The sequence below is a fragment of the Stegostoma tigrinum genome, chromosome 3, assembly GCF_030684315.1.
Source record: "Stegostoma tigrinum isolate sSteTig4 chromosome 3, sSteTig4.hap1, whole genome shotgun sequence".
Taxonomy (NCBI): Eukaryota; Metazoa; Chordata; class Chondrichthyes; order Orectolobiformes; family Stegostomatidae; genus Stegostoma; species Stegostoma tigrinum.
Genome location: NC_081356.1, coordinates 5,400,577 through 5,421,532, shown reverse-complemented (window position 1 = coordinate 5,421,532; position 20,956 = coordinate 5,400,577). Strand labels below are relative to the sequence as shown.

The 20,956-nt window shown below is 42.2% G+C and overlaps 1 protein-coding gene across 4 annotated transcripts in view; it reads left to right on the top strand.

The window, feature by feature from the left end:
• Positions 1-20,956, top strand: part of glis3 (GLIS family zinc finger 3) — a 551,634-nt gene that overhangs the window by 417,172 nt on the left and 113,506 nt on the right. For all 4 annotated transcript variants that reach the window (XM_059642762.1, XM_048528094.2, XM_048528092.2 and 1 more), the window contains exon 7: positions 11,537-11,678. In XM_059642762.1, coding sequence (XP_059498745.1) covers positions 11,537-11,678 — 142 coding nt within the window. The remainder of the gene's footprint in view (positions 1-11,536; positions 11,679-20,956) is intronic.

The following is a 20,956-nucleotide window of genomic DNA, read 5'->3' as shown; positions in this document are numbered from 1 at the left end:
GGGGTCATTTAAGAGACTGCTGGACATGCATATGGTCACAGAAATTTGAGGGTGCATACATGAGGATCAATGTCGGCACAACATTGTGGGCTGAAGGGCCTGTTCTGTGCTGTACGGTTCTATGTCCTATGTTCTTTGACCAACTGCACTGATTCCTTGATCGTTCCTTGTGCATTCTGATATATAATGGTATTTCCAAAAGGATATATACACTTGCAAGGAGATAGTAGGAACTGCTGATGCTGGAGTCTAAGATAGCAAGGCGTAGAGTGGATGAACACAGCAGGTCAGGCAGCATCAGAGGAGCAGGGAAGCTGACGTTTTGGGTCTGGACCCGTCTTCAGAAAACTCTTGCAACCGTTTCTCTCCTCCTAGTACTATATTTCCCTTATATTGTGCAAGTTCAATATCAGATAATTTTCAATGTAGAAACTATCAAGGCTCAGACAACTCATACATGTACACTGCAGAACTGACGAGGAAAAAACGTTTATAAGGCCCATCAGAGAAAAAAAGTGTTGAAGTGATGGTAAAAATGTTGACACACCCCAGGGCAGGATTGACTGCCACGAGGGGCCATTGTTTTAAGGTGTTAGGAGGAAGGTATAGAGGAGATGTCAGAGGGAGGTTCTTCGCCCAGAGAGTTGTCACCGCATGGAATAGTTTGCCAGTGGTAGTTGGAGACTGCTGGACATGCACATGGACAGCAGTGAATTGAGGGGAATGTAGGTTAGGTTATTTTATTTCTGGATAAGGATTATTCCACGGCACAACATCGTGGGCTGAAGGGCCTGTACTGTGCTGTATTTTTCTATGTTCTATGTTCTATGCCTCTTCCAAAAGGATAGAGTGACTTTTATGTGCAATAATTCCTCCAGCAATGTTTCTTTCTGTTCTGGTTTGAAAAATGCAACACTTACATATAACTGCACTTAGATTTTGCCCCTGATCATTTTGTAGAAGAATCTTTCCTAATATTTTTATGATCACACTATAGTAATTAAATTTAGAAGTAGTTTGCAGTACACTGTATCATGTCAGTAAATCAGCATAACAGTGATGCTTCAATGGGGCTTAATACTGCTATGATCAAAAACAAAATCACTCATACATTTTGCAGCTCATAATTTTCATAAATAGAAATGACATACTGGAATTGTCTGTGATGAATGATGTTTTTCTGCGGCTCATAAAGTATTTGGCATTTTTCCTGAAGCAGTTGTTAAAGTCTGAATTTCATGAAGGAAAGAATACTCCCAGCTCTAAAGAAAGCCCAATTATGACCCTACAGTGAAGAAAATTACACGTTAGTGTTGCGCTTCAATGGAACTAGCTAGGAAGATTTTGAATTAAAAAAAACAAATACAAACATGAAAGCAGCTGAGTTGAACAATGATGTTTGTTAAATTCTGTAAATCCAGTATTATTTGTTAGACTACCCCATCCTGGGTGTTGTTAGAAAGCACTTTTATTTTGCATATAATATTAACTAGTATTCCCAGGCATTAAAGAAATTCGCAAGATATTCCATGTGCCCTCCAGTAGGATAAAAATGGATATTCAAAATGCATAACTAAGCTTAATTTACTGACTCAGTGCGTCAACATTTTGACTCTTGTTGTGAAATACATTATCCATAAGTATGAGAGTTACTGAAGAACAACAAGCCAAAGTAAAGCGAATTCTACTTGTCACTGTAGAACAGAGAAAAGCTAGCATAAATCAAGAGTGCAATAATCACCTTAATTAAACAACTGTGGGGTAACCAATCAGTAAAATAAACTAAAGTGGAAATGAACTTGCTTGAATAAATAGAATGAATGCACCTGATCTTACGTAATTTGTTGGCTACAGAAATATATTACAACCTGAGTGACTGCTAGATGAATAACTCCAATGTTCCTTACGTTCTTTCCTCAAAACTATATAGAAGGGGGTTTTTACATCTTGATGTGGACATCTTCAGGCCTTTGCAGAAGCCTGCAAGCCAACATGACAATTTAGATTTCAGCCCATAGCACTTTTATATACACCTAATAAGCCCGCAGTACTTATTTGTCTGCTGAATGGACATCTCTAATTTCAAATAACGTTGATCTTGCTATTGCTAATCATGCTTTACACACCCGCTGTGTGGTGTAACCTTCAATGCCTCACTCTGACTAAGCACTCTGTGATAAGTATGTCCTTGTTTTGCCAAGATCTGCCAGTACAGCTTGCAAAACAAAGCTTTTCACTGTATTTCGGTACATGTGACTACAATAAATCGCACCAAAGTTTTGGTATTTTGGCAATATTTACAATGTTATCAATTTTATAACAAGCATTTTAAGTTTTGTTATGAAGCATCACCAAATTTTAAAGATTGAACCTGGATATTTTCTTTGTAGATCTTCTTCAATGGCTATATTGTTAAATTAAGGAATTTTCAATTAGTTTATGTAAATTATTCTGTCCTACAATTACAGTAACATGGCTTTGGAATTATGTTATGGGGCAAAGATTGATCCTGTTGATACTGGTATGCTTATACCATTTCTGGAGCAGTCATGCTGCTTTTCTGGCTCACTCCAAAGGGAAATGTAATGCTGTGCTAATGTGAAGTAGAATAAGTGATGATGGCCACGTTCCCCAGTCTCCAAAAACCACTGGCATTTCTAATTTAGGAAAAACCTGAACAGATATTCAATGATTTCTGTTGTCACAAACAGAAGAGTATTTCTCATGAAATAAATGTTTCCAAAATTTAACTGCCTTTAAGTTTAACATATGAAAGGCTGATTTTGCATTATGCTTGGAGCTAGGTCATAGCCTGACATGACACCAGCTTTATGCATTCTCATAGGTATAATGGAAGAACCGTTCCACTTCAGCAATTATTTTGTTTGCTGTCTGAAACTCTCCAATGGGAAAATTATTTTGAAAGGATACAGTAAACTGCAGCGTCGCAAGACTGGCTCCACTTTTCACGAAATACTCTGGACTGGCAGATAGATCATCAAATGTAAAATGTCCAGTGGCTGAGGTATTCAATCTCCAACAGCCACAACCCTCAAGCATTATGTTCCATGTGTCTCCAGCTGACAGACCTCCATTGGTTTCAATTCAGCTTTAGACATTATTGTCACGTGTGCTCAAGTACAAAAGTACAGGAGTGCAGAGAAAAGTTTTCATTGTTACCACACACAGAACTATCTTAGGTACAAATACCATGGCACAAACACTTAAGAACAAGGCAGAAAGAAATAAGAAACAGAGTTAAAAGTTAAACACGACAGTTTCTCTTTTTACAGTATTAAAAAAAAGAAAAAGTGGAAAAAATTTCCTTTGGCTTCTTGATTCCAAACTCAAATTCTGCATTGTATAATTCTGTCACTTTTAACCCTGCCTCTCTCAATTGAAATCTTTCTTTCTCTCTTGATTTAGTTCTTCTTCCATCTGAGTTAATATTAATTTCACAATAAATAACATCTCTACACCAGTTGAGGAGACACTTATAAGCAAGTTCTAGATGCCCCCATAGAGGCACTGCTTGCCACCTTATTTGAATGTCCTTGTGACAGCAACAAGCCACACAAATCCCATAGAAATCAATGGATAATGTAAATCTGAAGAATGTCTGATGTCATTCATTCATTTGGTGCTGACAATGATATCCAGCCCATTGCCTTCAATTCTTGACGGACCATCAGAGGGAGAAGGAAAGAAAGAGACTTTGATTCCAATAGAGTCTTCCATGATCTAAAGACATTTCAAAATAGTTTAGAACCAATAGTGTGCTTGTGAAATGTTAACACTGTTGTATCGTAGGGGAACAGTCATAGTTTTTGGGCACGGAGCCACATTCAAATGTGATATCAAATCTGATTTAAAAAATAACATTCAGATGCTGGGAAGGATATGGATGATGCAGGAAAACTTACTCTTTAAAGTCCAATGATCATGGAGCAATCCAGGCCAATGGTAAACAGTGCATAAAGAGTGGGTAATTCTTATAGGAGTCTGTATAATAACGCTCAACATGTGACTATTGGCAGCATCACCCAAACATCTGCCAGGCCTTTCTCAACATTTGCAGTGACTTGCTGCATCTTTTATTCACTTGCCAGATAGTTGGACAAGTTTCCTTCTCAACAGTGGTTCGGGAGTTGGTGGGGGTGAGATCACTATTGCTTGTTAAATATCTACTTAACAGCACAACACACCTTATTACCATTTGGCTTCCTACCTTAACCAGTGTGTTGAATAGCTGCACATTGAGAATTCTCCGCATTGCAGTCAGAGCAGATAGGTAGCAGGTCACTTGCCCCTGTCTACAAAGAGCCTCTGTGTTGGTCAGCACTAAAAATAATCTGAGGGCACGATCTGTGGGCATCAGCCACAAGCACTCCTCACCTTTTGGCATTCCACATTTGCCAACTTCTCATGAAACCTATCTGATCCACTTGTAGGACATTTGGGAAGCAAAGGCCTAACTCTGAGGGGTACATCCATTGAAAAGCTGCTGCAAGGACACTTTACACAGATGGACAGGCACCCATCTCACTGTTTGGACCAGGCTGCATCTCAGCAGTACAGTTAGTTGGCCATTTAGGTTGCTCAGGGTAAGAGGATGGGTCTGGGTGGGATGATCTTTGGAGGGTCAGTGTGGATTTGTAGGGCCGAAAGGCCTGTTTCCACCATGTAGGGATTCCATGATTCACAATTAGGTCTTCACATGTGAAGTTCCCAAATCCGTGTGAAGTTACCGATCAAAAGGTTGCTAACTCCAGACAAGGCCTCCCTCATGGTTCACATCTCCTCTGAGGGGCCATGAATCACACCTCCTTCCAAGATAGGCCCAACTCCATGGAAATAGTTGAGAGGTCTAAAATACCCACCCCTGCATAGAGAACGCTGAGTGTGGTATTGCTATCCATAGATATTTATTTTCTCAACAACCTGTTCAGAGATGTTACGGCACACCTCTGGGGCAGGAGGTCTTGAACATGGGTCTGAGACAGAGGTTGAGACACTATCTCTTCCCCTCAAGACCTCTTGTTGTTACCCATACACTTATCTTCTGCATTTAAAAATTTCAACCTACTTCCATTGACAATCCAGTTCCCACATATCCATGTAGTACTCACTCCTTATTGACACGTTCCTGATATTGATTCTAAGTTGCCTTTTGCAAATTTGAAACTTACTGTGCCTCCAATCCTTACACTACAATACGGTTTTGTTTTTAGTGGATTTACATTTCCGCACCAAGCCTCCTGAAACAACCTCTCTGTTACGTTTCCTCAAAGCTGAGAGGTTCAGGCTTCATAGAATCTCCACAGTGTGCAAACAGACCATTCGGTCCACACCAACCCTCCAAAGAGCATCCCATCCAGATCCAAACCCCTACCCTATATTTTCCATGACTAGTGCACCAAACCTACACATCCCTGGACACTATGGGCAATTTGCTATGGTCAAGCCACCTACTTTGTAACGTGGGAGAAAATTGGAGCACCCGGAGGAAACCTGTGTACTCAGGTACAGGGAGAACGTGGAAACTCTACACAGTCACCCAAAGGTGGAATTGAACCCCGGTCCCTGGCACTGTGAGGCAGCAGTGCTAACCACTGAGCCACCACGATGCCCAGTTAGAGTCCTTGCATCTTGGAAGCAGGCTATTCAGCTCACTGATTCTGCATTGAACCTGCAAAGAGCATCCCACTCACATCCACTCCTCATACTCTATAACCCTATATTTACCATGAGTATTCTGCCCATGCTGCACATCCCTAGACAGTATGGGCAATTTAGCATGGCTAATGCACTTACCCTGCACACCTTTGGACTGTGGGAGGAAACCGGAGCATCCAGAGGAAATCCGTGCAGACACAGGGAGAATGTGCAAACTGCACACAGACTGTTAGAAATGATGGAATAGAATAAGAGAATCCCTACAGTGTGGAAACAGGCCAATTGCCCCACCCAGTCAACATCAGGCCTCTGAAGAACATCCCACCCAGACTCAACCCCTTTCCCTTTCCCTGTAATCCTGCATCTCCCAAGGCCAATCCACCAAATTTACACACCCCTGGACACTACACACTGTGAGCTGGCCGTGCTAACCACTCAGCTACTCTGCCACAGGTTTTTTTGTTAATTTCTGAATTTTGTTTTCCTCTCCTGTTCGGAGAGGGATTAGTTTCATGACTTTGTTTCTGGCGTATTGAAAACCTGACTGCTTTTCTTCAAGAGGTAGACAGTAAATTGAACATCTGAAGTCACTTGTGCATTATTCAATTTGAACAGGTTTTCCTCTGACTTGCAATGTATATTTTGGCGATAAAGTTGCTATATTCACTTTTCATCATGTGTTAAGTCTCTGGTGATTACACTTGTTGAGTGTTGAATTTACTTTAAACTCTTAGATCTTTTAAAATTTCTTCCATAGCTATTTCACACCATTCATGTCGCCAATTCTTTTGTGCCAAATTCAGTACTTTGTGCTTGCTTATATCAAGTTTCATCTAGCATTATTCAACCCAATAAGTAATAGGAGGCAACTCCAAACATTGTAGTCTCTGCAGGTAGCCTTTCTAACCAGAAACATCTATCAGACATTTGCCCGTTTTGATGTGTGCATTCAACCTCTGTATGAGGCCTGGGCAGTGGGTCTCCTTTCGTGTAGTATTTGAATGAAATTGAAGAACTCTACCTGGTCATGTAAAGATTGTAAATTCAAACCTTACTGCAGAGACCTGGGAACTAAATAAAGCTGACGCTCCAGCAAATTGAGTCGCCTGTGAAGCTAATGGACTGCGCGGTAGGATATAGCTTGGGCCTTGCAGGTACTAGTAGGATGGCTGTGGTGCCTGTACAGAAACCATATGTCCAACCTTGGGGGAAGAGAGTTCAGGGCTTCAGAGGAAGCATCAGAAAGGCTGGCCCATTCAGGCCGCTCACCAGCTCAGATACCGAGGCCTCAGTGGGAACCTCTTGTTCAGATATTTTGGGAACACAAGCTCACTGTGACAGCTCTGTAGTTGCCCATGGAGGGAACACCAAGCGCATTTGTTCTTGAGGTCATCTAGAGACCGGACACCTACCCAGATCCAGGCAGAGGAGGGCCCTGTGGTGCCAGCAATCAGGGCTTTGTCCACATGCACAGGGAAGGAAAGGAATAACAAGCAAGGGGTGTAGGAGGGAATGGCTGTCCTAGCCCAGAGGCTGCTGGACCACAGCTACACTACGGGGACAAAGGTGGGCCCAGCGTGTGATCACCTGGCCGTGCTCATAGGCAGGTTGGTGGCCGGAAACGTGTTCAGAGCACTCAGGGTCTGCTCGATACACACATACATCTGCACTCCATTAACCCAGACATTTGTCATCACATGTGAAGGCATAATGAGAGGGGAGTGAGGAACCTAGCATTCCTGGTCTATAGTCCCCAAACCTAACATAACCAAACATAAATAGGTTCCTGAGTATCGCTGGCTGGGCCTTGCATTTCTTGCCCATCCCTAGTTGCCCTTGAGAAGGTGATGGAGAACTGTCTTCATGAACTGCTGCAGTCCACGTGCTGTAGGCATTGACGCACAATGCCCTTAGATGATGTTGAACATTGTGCAATCATCCACACACAACCCCAGATCCGAATGAGTGAAAGGTCATTGAAGATGGTTGGGCCTAGGAAACTACCCTGAGGAACTCCTGCAGAGATGTCCTGGAGCTGAGATGACTGACCTCCCACAACCACAACCATCTTCCTACCTGCCAATTAGACTCACGTGTACTTGCAGTGGGTGGTAAGATAGGAAGCTACATATTAATGAAGCAAGGAGTGCAGCTAACAGTCATAACAAGCAGTACTGTCCCTTAATCGTCAACTTGGTAGAATCTTGTCTTGACACCCAGACCTTAGCTAAGAGATACAATGAGTTGTTCCCTATGTTGACATAAGCCTCATTGAATTTCTTGTGTGATCCTGCCACATTTCCCTCTATATCCCACATTAGTCATGTCTCCATAAAATACTCCCTGAAAAAGTAACACAAAACTTGCTCACTGCCTGCATTGGGAACAGCTCCCATGGGAAATGCACATCAGAAACCTCTGCCCATTTTAAATGTTGTAACATCTCAATTTAAACACTTAGTGATGTCAGAGCTACTCACTGTTTGTTTGCAGAAGGATATTGATTTAAGTTTATAGCTGATCATAAGAAAATTCAGTAAGAGAACACAATCATCATAGTATGAATATCAAAAAGTCAAAAATATCACAACCTAATCTTGATGGATCTGAATTTCCTGAGCATAAATCTGCCAGTTGATCACCACTGTAGTTGTTTGATTTGATATGCATTGCTTACATTTAAGTATGGGTTGTTCATCCATCTGTCAGATCAGGTACATTTCCCATATTTCCATTCTGCTTTAAAGAAACATTGCTGTTATTAGATTAGATTCCCTACAGTGTGGAAACAGGCCCTTCAGCCCAACAAGTCCCCAGCAGGGAAGAAGTTGCCATGTGCCATTGCAGGTGAGAGAGAGAGACTGAGAGAAGGTGTGATGTGGCACATCTATCTTGTAGTGCCCTCTCAACAAATTGAACGTTTAGAATTTTACAACTGGTCACAGCCGCTGAAACATGGTTGTGCTGGGGGAGAGGGATTCCTGCATCAACAGCAGTGGCCAGGTAGGCGAAAGGGTCGGAGGTGCAAGGACTTTGGTGTTTTCCTGGAGCTATGAACACCTGTCTGTTGTTGAGGCGGAGGTGCGGGCCCCCTAAGGCAGCTGCCATGCTCCTGACACCACAGGAGGAGGAGGACCCACAGAGCAGCAGGGAATTTCCAGTCACCTCCTGATGAGCAGCCTTAATTAGCACCATAATGACTTTAACAATCTCCCCACTGGTGCATCTGACTGGCAGCTCGAAATTCCACACCCATACACGTCAGTTTCTGTTCCGCTAATCTGGAATAGATTTCAAAACTACTGTTTATTCAAACTGCAATTTATTTAACCATTGACAATTGTTGCTGCTTTTATATATTTGAAGCCAACTTTTTAGGAATGCTGAATAAACCCTAACGACTTCTGAAAGGACCCTGACAAGTAATGCAAAGTGGTAATTTTGTGGGAGGACATTGAAAGGCTTAGTAAAAGCATGTGCGTATTCTATCATTAAATTTTCACATTACTATTACATTATTGGTAACATTTCACGGGTGATATTTGAAGGGAGATGTCAATATAATGGCAGCTCAGTTTGGTAGAGAAAAACATAAGTCTACACATGTATAGTGGAATGTTTGCATTGGGTGCTTTAGGCTTGTCACTGTGGCATGCTATCCCATGCAGAACTGTATGTTTAGGCAATTAATTACAGATGCAGATTGGCTTTAGTGAGTTTCACACAAACTTCAGGCTCTTCCAGCTAAAAAGTAAAGACATGATCCTTTCTCAAGATATTTTTATGTTCATGTCTGTTTTCTAATTTTGCTGAAAACCTTGAGGAGAGGATATAGTAACTGGCTAAAAATCTGAAATCTGTCATTATATTACAAATTCACTATATAACTGCCATATAAAACCATTTGTTGTATAAATAGTGCATATGTTGTTGAACAGTGGAATAACTAATTGACTGATCTCATTCTCACTAAAAATCTTGTAACTTATTTGATATCCTCATTGGTGTCATAAACTGTATGTTTAATTATTCCCTTTTGTGCTCTCAATCTCAGCAGTATTTCCTGGAAAAATTATTAAATTCCAGAAATTGCAAGATAAAACATCAGAGAAAGCTAATTTTAAAATGTTCTCTTGATTTCTTCCTATTTTGTCTCCAAATTGCCTGTTGATCCCACTATTGCTTCCTTCCCTGTGCTTATTTGTTCTAATCAGACAAGTTAAATTGCATGTCAACAAAGCCAGGTTCAGAACATGTCACAAAAACAGAAATTGCTGGAAAAACTCAGTATGTGTGGCTACATCTGTGGGGAGAAAGCAGAGTTAATGTTTCCAGTCCAGTGACTCTTCAACAGAACCTATGTTGTGCTGGAATGCTATTTTCATTTCCTGTACAAATTACTAAAACTTAATTTGACTGATAATTTTGAATTGGTGTGAAAGTTTCAATTTGTGTTTCTGGATTCGGACAAATAAAACTAATTCAAGTTTCTATTCCACTCATCTAGAATAGATTTCAAAACTACTGTTTATTCAAACTGCAATTTATTTGACCATTGACAATTTTTGTCGCTTTTATATATTTGAAACCATCTTCATAGGAATGCTGCAAAAGCAGCAAAGCGCTACGTGATGTGAAAATAATGGGCTATAACCTGTAAAAAGGTAATATGCATTCTGCATACAATCCTCACAATTCAGCAAAGCAGTGCCACGAAAGGCAGTTTTGAAAAAAAAGTAGTTTCACAGGGACCTTATAAAGTTTTACTGCTGATTGGGGGAGTTGCATGTTGCATTAGGTAATGGTTCTGAAAGAGTTAATGTCAAAGTTGCATTAGCTCCAGCTATTCTGTTGACATCTCACAGTCTGTGGGTGCAGGAACTAAGTTCTACACTAGGCCTTTGTAGGAAGCATATGTGATCTATGCTGCTCCCAAAAGTCCTAATTCATGATTCCTGAGTGGTAATGTAGTTGTGCTTACTGCTATTGTGCAATAAACTATCTTGTTATCTAAGAACAGTGCCTTTTCTGTCAAGACGCTCATGTGGTTTATCTTCTGCCACTAATCATTTAGTCAAAGGACACTGGAAGAACACAGCAAGCTAGGCAGCAGCTGAAGGGAAGGAGAATGAAAGCTTCGGCTATTACCAATCTTTACGCTGAAACAGGAATTGGCAGAGATGGCAGCTGCCATGAGATGCAGTTGTTGCAATCAGGGTAGTACCACAATGCACATGTTAGATTTAATCTGACTCTTGCACTGAAGAACATGGTTTTGTGTGTAGAGAGTTGAGAATTACCATCTCACACATACTTTACGGAGAAATATCAGCCTGTCAAAAATAAGGACAGAAGTACACAGGAGATCCTTGAATTACAAATATTTGATTTATGAACCCTGGTACTTTGGACCGCAATCCCATACATGCTGCGTCATTTAAAGATCCAACATACTGGCATTTCCTGTTCTTATGAATGGCTGTTTTATACTGTCCTGCATTGATTTCTAACAGACATACAAATTGACTTGAGAGCGGACTCACAATCCAAGGACTGGCTGTAGTTCAAATTAAAATGTATATTTTTCACTTTGTAGCATTCTGAGATGTAATTTCATGACGTTGCACTTAAATGCCTACATGGAACAGTAAGTCGTTGCATTGAGACACAGTATTTCAAATGATTTATTGAAAAAAAACTTGACAGTCTGTCAGTTAACAATCTGTTTCAAGAACATATTCTCCAATGAACATTTCCCCACCTCGTGTTTCTCTTTTTTAACTCAGTAACGTACTTTGATGCTTCTTGTGTAAAGTCGATGCATTATTCTTAATTCAATTCTTTTTTGTTTGATCTACAGTTAAGATCCAGCAATGATCCAGACCAGGAAATGCTGAATGACTGTCTCACTATTCAACCACTGCAGCCCGCAGCATCACCACAAGATGCTGTAGATGGTACAATGGGTCGATCGCCTGGACCTCCCCATGACATGTATTCAGGTAAGCTTCTCAAACTTACAAAATAGTTTGGATGAATTACACTTTAATATTGTTGCTTGTTTTGTCCTTTGTTTCATGTAATGTATTTTAATAGTTATTAAAAATGAAAGCAAATTAATTTGTGGTCATATAACTGGCAAACCAGATAATGCAAACGTATAGATGCACTTCTCCGAACGTTCACATTCACCACAAACAAAATCACAAAAAGAAGTGTGCATTATCATTCGCAATTACAAGTTATCCTGAATATGTGGTTTTAAAAAAACATATAATTCATTGTGTTAATTCCAACCAGTCCCACAACCATTAGAGTCTGCATCCTCTCTCCAGCAGGTAATTGGCAACTCAGAGTTTCTGCACATGTATTTCCTCTCTCAGCAGATGCACTCTCATGGCAGGATCTGCTCTATCATCATGTTTCATGTATCAGGCTTTGAACGGTTACTATTCTTAAAGGGAAAGCAAGTTGCAGCACAAATGACTATAGGATTCCTGAGCATACAGTAAAAAAATGTGCATCTCTAAGCTCATTAATGCAAATTTGGGAAATGAAACTGATTAAAGCAATAATTCCAGAGAACACTCAGTAAATCTTATTCACTGGTAGTGAGGTTAGATAGCTTCCAGTGGCACTGCTGAGATGTGAGCATTCAGCCGTTTAATTGGCTGGCTACTCTTGAGGGTGAGACTTCCTCCTTGATGAAATGGAATCAAGCAATTGTTGGCCAAGCAACTATAAAATGGGCTGCCATGGTGACCAAACCAAACGCAAGCTGGAGTACCACTAGCCTTTACGAAGCATGTAATTTGTCCATGCAAGTTGCTTAGTTCAAATACTTAATGTGCAGAAATCGTAGATCATAGAATCCCTACAGTGTGGAAACAGGCCCTTCGGCCCAACAAATCCACACCAACCCTGGACCATCCCACCCAGACAGTACTGTAGGTCTCTCAATCATCAGAGATAACAAATATGTAGAGAGGTCTCGGATATATGAAAGAATGATAAGGTTGTTATTGTCGGTGATTTTAATTTTCTAAACATTGACAGGCACTGCCATAGTGAGAAGGATTTGGATGGTGAATAGTTTGTTTAATGTGTTCAAGAACATGTTCTTTATCAATAAATCAATGCTCCTTCTAAAGAGAAAGAGAAAACTTTGACATCTTTTGGGTAATAAGGCAGTGACAGTATGGGAACAATTTGGGCCTGGTGATAATAATTCTGTCAGTTTTTAAATAGTTGTGGAAAAGGATAAGCCTTCAATAAAAGATAAAAGATTTTAATAGGATTAAGTCAAGTTTTAACAGTATGAGAAAAGAACTTTCAAAAATTGTTTGGAGTAGACTGCGGTAAAAGGACATCTGATAAAGTGAGAGGCTTTCAAATGTGTGATAATGAATGAAAGATAGAATTAGAGAACAATGGATGAAAAAGATCATAGAATCCCTACAGTGTGGAAACAGGCCCTTTGGCCCAACAAGTCCACACCAACGCGCAGGGCATCCCACCATCACCCACCTCATCTACACATCCCTGAACACTACAGGCAACTTAATATGGCCAATCCACCGAGCCAGCAGATCTTTGGACTGTGGGAGGAAACCAGAGCACAGACACAGAGAGAATGTGCAAACTCTACACAGACGGTCACCTGAGGGTAGAATCAAACCCAGGTCCCTGGTGCTGTGAGATAGCAGTGCTAACCACTGAGCCACCGTGCTGGGGTGTTTTTCTAACTCATCAGGTTTTCAGTTCTCTCCTATCTTTGGCTCTAAGGATAGCCCTACTTTATATTGCTTTCATTTTGCAGACAGCAGAATGTTCTACATTCTTCATTTGGCCTGGTTTGTTGTTGAGGATCTCATCACAGTACAGGACTTGCATTTCCCTTTGACTTCTCATGTGTCTATGTTGCATTATTACTGAACCTTCCTGGCAGTAACTAAATTACAAAGAAAGAAAAGAAAGATTAGTAAGAACTTACTATGCACGGCACTTGCTCAGTATGCAGAGTTATACACGAGAGCTCAGTCTTATGTTTCAACCATTGGATAGCACTCCATACATTACAATCTTTCTGTTGACATAGGACACACAAAAAAGCAAAAAGTAAACAAAATGCTTTTCCGTTTCGCTCCTCTGGCCCCAATTCTTCATCTCTCTACTAAAAACAAGAAATGCTGGAAATCACAAGTCAGACAGCATCCATGGAGAGAGAACAAGCTAACGTTTGAAGTCTAGATGACTCTTCATCAGAGCTGAAGTAGTGTGGAGGGAACAGCATTTGTGAGAGTGTTGATAGTGTACATTAAGTGTTCAGAATGTGAGAACCATTTAGCTTTACTTGTTGCATTCTCTGTTAAGATGTCATCTCTCCCCTCCCCCAACTCCACTGGAACCATCTGTTCTTTCCAGCCCGGCAGGTAGACACACCATTGTTCTGCCATTCTCACGTTGTGATTACTTAATCTGAACTATAACCACCCTTTCTCCTCCAACACTCTGCCCCCACACTAGCATACATGCTGCCCCCTTCCACACTTCACGGCAGCTCTGGTGAAGAGTCTTCTTGACCTGAAGTGTTAGCTTGCTTTCTCTCCAAGGATGCTGCCTGACCTGCTGTGATCTCCAGCATATTTTGTTTTCAGCACAGATTCTACTATCTGCAATAATTTACTCCTGATCTTTCTCGTTACTCTGACAATTTTTAACTTCTTCCCAACCAAGACCTACCTGTTAGAATAGTGCTTGAGGCTTGATGATGTTTGATCAGCAGATTTATAGCCAGATTTTGGTATGTGTTCTTCTCCCCTTATCCAATAAAGATCTAAATTCGCAGCTTGCAATAGGTTGATGGTTGAGTAAGTTACAGAAATTCTCACTGTCCACTGAACCAATTATCACTGTTAATCACATGTTGCACTTTGGCTGCCAGCATTCAATTGCAAGGCTCCTTAAATGGTTTCCTGTTCATCTGCAAATTAATGGAAAGAAGCCTTACAAATGTTGTTGATGGCCACAGGTTGGCCAATCCAGCTCTTGTGCTTTGCCTATAACACCTTATTCCATCTTGTGCCATTGAAAATAAGGAATATTGTAATTGGAGATAGCAAAGACTGCAGATGCTAGAGTCAGAGACAATACAGAGTAGAACTGGAGGAACTCAGAAGGCCAGGCAGCATTAGAAGAGCAAGAAAGCTCACTTTTCAGGTCAAAACCCTTCTTCAGAAAATGGAGTGAGTTGAGATATTGGTGACTTGACAGACTGCAGCTTGATCTGGTCTTAATTTGGGTACAGCAGTGTATCCTTAGGTAGAAAAACAGAAGTTGCAGGAAAAGTTTGGCCGGTCTAGCAGCATCTGTGAAGAAAATAATCAGAGTTAACGTTTCGGGTCCAGTGATCCTTCCCCAGTTCTGAGGAGGGTTACCAGACCCAAAACATTAACTCTGATTTTTTTCTTCACAGATGCTGCCAGACCCACTGAGCTTTTCCAGCAACTTCTGTTTGGTTCTTGATTTACAGCATCTGCAATTCTTTTGGGTGCTGGATCCTTAGATTGAAAGATTTGTTTTAGCCTTTGATGCAATGTGGACATTGCTTATTTGTTTCTCATCTCTAACTGCCCCTTGATTAATGCTCAAAAGGTGGCTAAGAGTCAACCTTTTCTAAACTTATGTAGGTCAGAGCAAGTAATGTTATCCCTCTCTGATCATCTCATCTGGTGCTATGCACCATTCTTTCTGCCACTTTGTTCTGGTCAATTAGGCAACTATCACATCCTGCCAGTATTGTGTTGGAAGGAGGAGGGCAGGTTTCCCTCCCTCATCAGTGAACCCTGGTAGATTTTCATAGCAATTGTCATGATCGCTGTTTCTTAGACTAACTTTCAATGCTAAACTTTAAAAATTGAATTTAAATTCCAAGCGCTGCTGACGTGGAACCAATAGTTGGAACTCAACTCCCATCAGGACTAGGTGTCTGGATTTCTTATTCCATGACATTATCACTATCGTTTCCACAGATCATTGGCATTGTGGAAGCACTTTACAGTTCCCATCTACATTAAGAATCTTGGAAAGATATATTTTTAGCTTCCTAACAATATTGAAAGCAATCCATTGATTTATTTATGTTTTCACCCAGTGTAGAACATGCTGAAAATATGTGAAATGTTAAAACAAATAGAATCATTGTGGAAACAGCACAAAAACACAGTTTGGCATTCGTGTACAATTTTAATAGAAAGGACTTGTATCCAATATTTTAAGAAAAAGTGCCTCGGTATAACAATTATTAGCATCATTGATTGTTTTATGAGCAAAGGCTAAACAGTTTGGGACTCTACTCATTGATATGTAGAAGAATAAGAGGTGACCTCATTGAAACATGTAGGATTCTTAGGGGCTGCACAGGGTAAATGCTGAGAGGATGCTTCCCCTCACGGGACAGTCCCAGAATAAAGGGGTGCCAATTTAACACTGAGATGAGGAGGAATTTCTCCTCTTTAAGGGTTGTGAGCCTTTAGAAGTTCTTTCCTCAGAGAGCTGTGACGGCAGAGTCCCCACATATATTTTTAAAATGCTTGATCAGTTGTGGAATCAAGGGTTACAACAAAGAGGCAAGAAAATGGACTTGAAGAATGTAGGATCAGCCATATCCAAATGAATGGTGGAGCAGGCTTAAGGGGCTGAATGACCTACTCATATTCCTATTTCTTATAGTCTTTGTGATCTTATCATATGTGGTGATATATGCATGATGAGGGACCATTCAAAAGATGTAAGTGTGCTTACCCAGGTAAACGATTTCAACAGAAATATCAATGGTGTATGTTTTCATTGAAAATTAGGTTATATTAGTAACCACAATGTTGTGAATATAAATGGATATGTATGTGAAGCCTGAATCTGGTCAAAAATGCCTACTTCATGTTGCATGATTGATAGTTTCAGGGACTTTTCATTAATTCATTCTGGGGAGGCAATTCAAAGCAACTGTCTCTCCAGATCCTCCCTCTATCCCACCCCAGCAAAGTGTCTCAGTTTCCAGGCTCCAGTCCTGGTGGTCAGTTCAGGTACCTACTGGGCAGTGAGCTGAAGAACAAAAATGACCTGCAGCATCCTACTTGGACAACCTTCTCCAGATTCCTGGCTTGCAGCCTCCCTTGTGCAAACATGTGCCCCATTCTTTCCCTGCCTGCCAATGGGAGCTTTAAGTTAAAACTGACAATTCTCCATCCAGTTAAAGGTGATACAGAAAACTGCAGCAATTCTCCTCATCTGCCAGAACAGGGCTGTTCCAATAAATTGTAAACCAATGTATAATGGGCATGTTTCCAATTTCCTTATCAACAACCAACTGAGAAACTTCCCCATTTTACGCTTTAAGTACAACTTCCGAAAAATGATCAAATACAGCTAACCATGTAACATTTTCGATTTAGAACCCCTACAGTGTGGAAGCAGGACATTCAGTTCGCCCAGTCCGCACTGACCCTTCAAAGGGCATCCCACCCACACCCACTCCATAATCCCACATTTACCATGGCTACTCAACCCATGCCTGAACATTATGGGCAATTTAGCCTGGCCAATCCATGTAACTGCACCTCTTTGGACTGTGGGAGGAAACTGGAGTGGAGCATCCAGAGGAAACCCACGCAGACACGGGGAGAACGTGCAAACTCCACGCAGACAGTTGCCCGAGGGTAGAATCGAACCCGCATCCCTGGGGATGTGAGGTAGCAGTGTTAACCACTGAGCCACCATCCCACAGTTTCTGAATGTGAAGTACTTACAGCCTTTACAAATTCTAGGTTGCTATTTTGATTCTGGAGTGGACTTTCCCAGTTTCAAAATATTCCCGCCCCTGGCCTCATCCCACGTCCAACCCTCCCTCTCATCCCCTCCTCCTTGACCTGACACAATCTTCTTTCTCACCTACCCGCCCCTCCCACCTCACTGACCAATCCCCACCACCGTCTACCTTCACTCACCTATCACCATCCCGCCTACCTTCCCCAGCCCCACCCCTCCTCTCTCTGTTTATTTCTGAGCTCCATTGCCCCACGCCGTTTCTGAAGAAGGGTCCCAACCCGAAACATCAACTTTCCTGCTCCTCTGATGCTGCCTGGCCTGCTGTGTTCCTCCAGCTCAACGCTGTGTTATCTCTGACTCCAGCATCGGCAGTTCGTACTATCCCCAATGGTGTGTTTATGTTTGTTTTTGATGATTCGTGTTTATGACTTTGAGAAAAGAAAGAGTTAACTTGCCCAGTTATGTATCTCCGTTAGCTTTCCAATAAAATTCAGTGGAGACTGCAAAATAGTTCATGTCTCACTCACTCATTTTGCGGAATGGCAATTGGAAAAGATTTTAGGATTGAACAGAATTGATTTAAAAATACAAGCTTAAAGCTGGCAATATATGAAATACAGTATACAAGGAAATGAGCATGATGACGATGACAAAATAAATTCATTATCACATATTTATTGGAGTTGAATCAACCACAATATAATGAAAGAATTAGATTACCACTGAAATAGAAAAGTACAAAGACTTGAAGAAAAGACAAGGACGAGAGAAATTGCTCCAATAGGGAGGTACTACAGGGATATTAGATTGAATGGCCTACTTGTTTAATTGTAGGGACTTCCTATCAAGAACCAAAAGTAAGTTAACAGTAATATATTTTTAATAATATAAACCAATACCTTGGTTAAATAAAGGCAGACAGAAGAATTTTGCAACAAAAACAAAGTTGTTGCAAAGCTCAGCAGGTCTGGCAGCATCTGTGAAGGAGGAAACAGAATTAATGTTTTGGGGCCGGTGACCCTTCCTCAGAACTGATGACGGCTGGGAAAACATCAGTTTATATGCAGAAAATAGGGAGGTGGGTGGGCTAGGATAGGATAGAGCCCAAAGAGAGAGAAAGACAGTTGGACAGACAAAGGAGTTGCTAACAATCAGGCTGGGAGGGTGAATAGTTGTTAATGGGGACTGTTAGTGACTAACAACAGGAGGTGTGTAATGGCAGGTTATGTGGTAACAAGACCTGGTCTGTGGGGTGGGGGGCTGGGACATGGGAGAGTTTAGGCCCTAAAATTATTGAACTCAACATTGAACCGAGAGGGCTGTAGGGTCCCCAAGTGGAAAATGAAGTGCTGCTCCTTCAGCTTGCGTTGGGGTTCGCTGAAACACCGTATCAAGTCTGAGGCAGAGGTGTTGGCCAGGGAACAGGGTGGTGCATTGAAGTGGCAGGCAACAGGCAGTTCAGGGTCTTTACGTGCAAGCAGAATGTAGACGTTCCGCAAAGCGATCACCCAGTGTCCGCTTCATTTCTTCAATGTAGAGGAGACCACATTGTGAGCAGCGAATGCAGTAGACTAGATTCTGGGAAGTGCAGGTGAAGTGTTGCTGCACCTGGAAGGTATGTTTGGGCCCTTGGATACTGGGGAGGGAGGAGGTAAATGGGCAGGTGTTGCACCTTTGCCAGTTACAGGGGAAGGTGCTGTAGGGCTGTTGGGTGGTGTTGGGGGGTGAAGGAAGTGTGGACCAGGGTGTCCCGGAGGGAACAGTTCCTTCGGAAGGCAGGCAAGGGAGGGGAGGAGAATGTGTGTCTGGTGGTGGCATCTTGCTGGAGGTGGCGGAAATGGCATCTGATGATCTTCTGGATGTGGATGCTGGTGGGGTGGTAGGTGAGGAGAAGGGGAACCCTATCGCTGTAGAGGGAGGGAAGAGAAGGGGTGAGGGCTGAAGTGCGGGAGATGGGTCAAACCCGATTGAGGGCCCTGTCGATAATGGTCCTGGGGAACCCTTGGTTGAGGAAGAATGTGGACATTTTGGAGGCTCTCTTGTCAAAATTAGCCTCATCTGAACATATGCAACAGAGACGGAGGAGCTGAGAGAATGGGATGGAGTCTTTACAGGAGGTGGGATGTGAGGATGTACAGTCCAGGAAGCTGTGGGGGTCAATGAGTTTGTAATAGATATTAGTGGCCAGTCTATCCCCAGAAAGGGAAACAGAAATGTTGAGGAAGGGAAGGGAGGAGACAGAGATAGACCAGGTGAAATTGAGGGCAGGGTGGAAATTGGAGGCGAAATTGATGAAATTTTCCAATTCTCAACGCAAGAGGGAAGCAGCACCGATGATACCATTGATGTATCGGAGAAAGAGTTGTGGTTGGGGGCCGGAATAGGACTGGAACAAGGAATGGTCCATGTACCCCACGAAGAGACAGGCATAACTAGGGCCCATGCGGGTACCCTTGGCAACCCCTCTTACCTGAAGAAAATGAGAGGAGTTAAAAGAGAAGTTGTTGAGGGTGAGGACAAGCTCGACCAAGTGCGGGAGGGTGGTGGTGGGTAGGGATGGTTCAGGTCTTTGCTCCAGGAAGAAGCAGAGACCCCTAAGACCCTCCTGGTGGGGAATGGACGTGTAAAAGGATTGCACTTCCATGGTAAAGAGGAGGTGGCTGGAGGCTGTAACTTGAAACCAATGTAAGGCATCAGATGAATCATGGATGTATGTGGGTAGGGATTGGACCGGGGAAGAAGACTGAGTCAAGGTAGGAAGAGATGAGTTCTGTGGGGCATCAGCAGGTTGAAACAATGGGTCTACCCGGACAGTTCCATTTGTGGATTTTTGGCAGGAGGTAGAAAAGAGCTGTGTGGAGTTGGGGGACTATTAGTTAGGAAGCGGATGGGGGGAGATCACCAGATGAAATGAGACCTGTAACCGTGGTGGATACAATGGCCTGATGTGCCATGGTGGGGTCGTGGTCCAGGGGAAGGTAGGAGGAGGTACTGAGAGCTGGCGCTCAGCCTTTACAAGACATAGGCCAGTACGCCAGACTACAACAGCACCACCCTTATCGGCAGGCTTGATGACAAAGTCAGGATTAGATCTGAGTGCACAGAGTGCAGTCAGCTCAGAGGGAGATAGGTTGTAATTGTTGAGAGAGGCAGTGAAATTGAGGTGACTGATGTCATGTCGACAGTTCTCAATGAAAAGATCGAGTGCAGAAAGGCCGGAGGGAGGTGCCCAGGTAGAGGGAGAGTGTTGGAGTTGGGCGAAGAGGTCTGTGGGATGGGGAGAGGACTCTTGCCCAAAGAAATGAGCATGGAGGTGAAAACAGCAGAAGAACAGTTCAGCGTCATATCGTGCCTGAAACTTGTTAAGGTGGGGACGCAGAGGGATAAAGCTGAGGCCTTTGCTGAGTATAGAGCATTCAGCATCAGAGCGGAAGGTTGAGGGATGGTGAATACC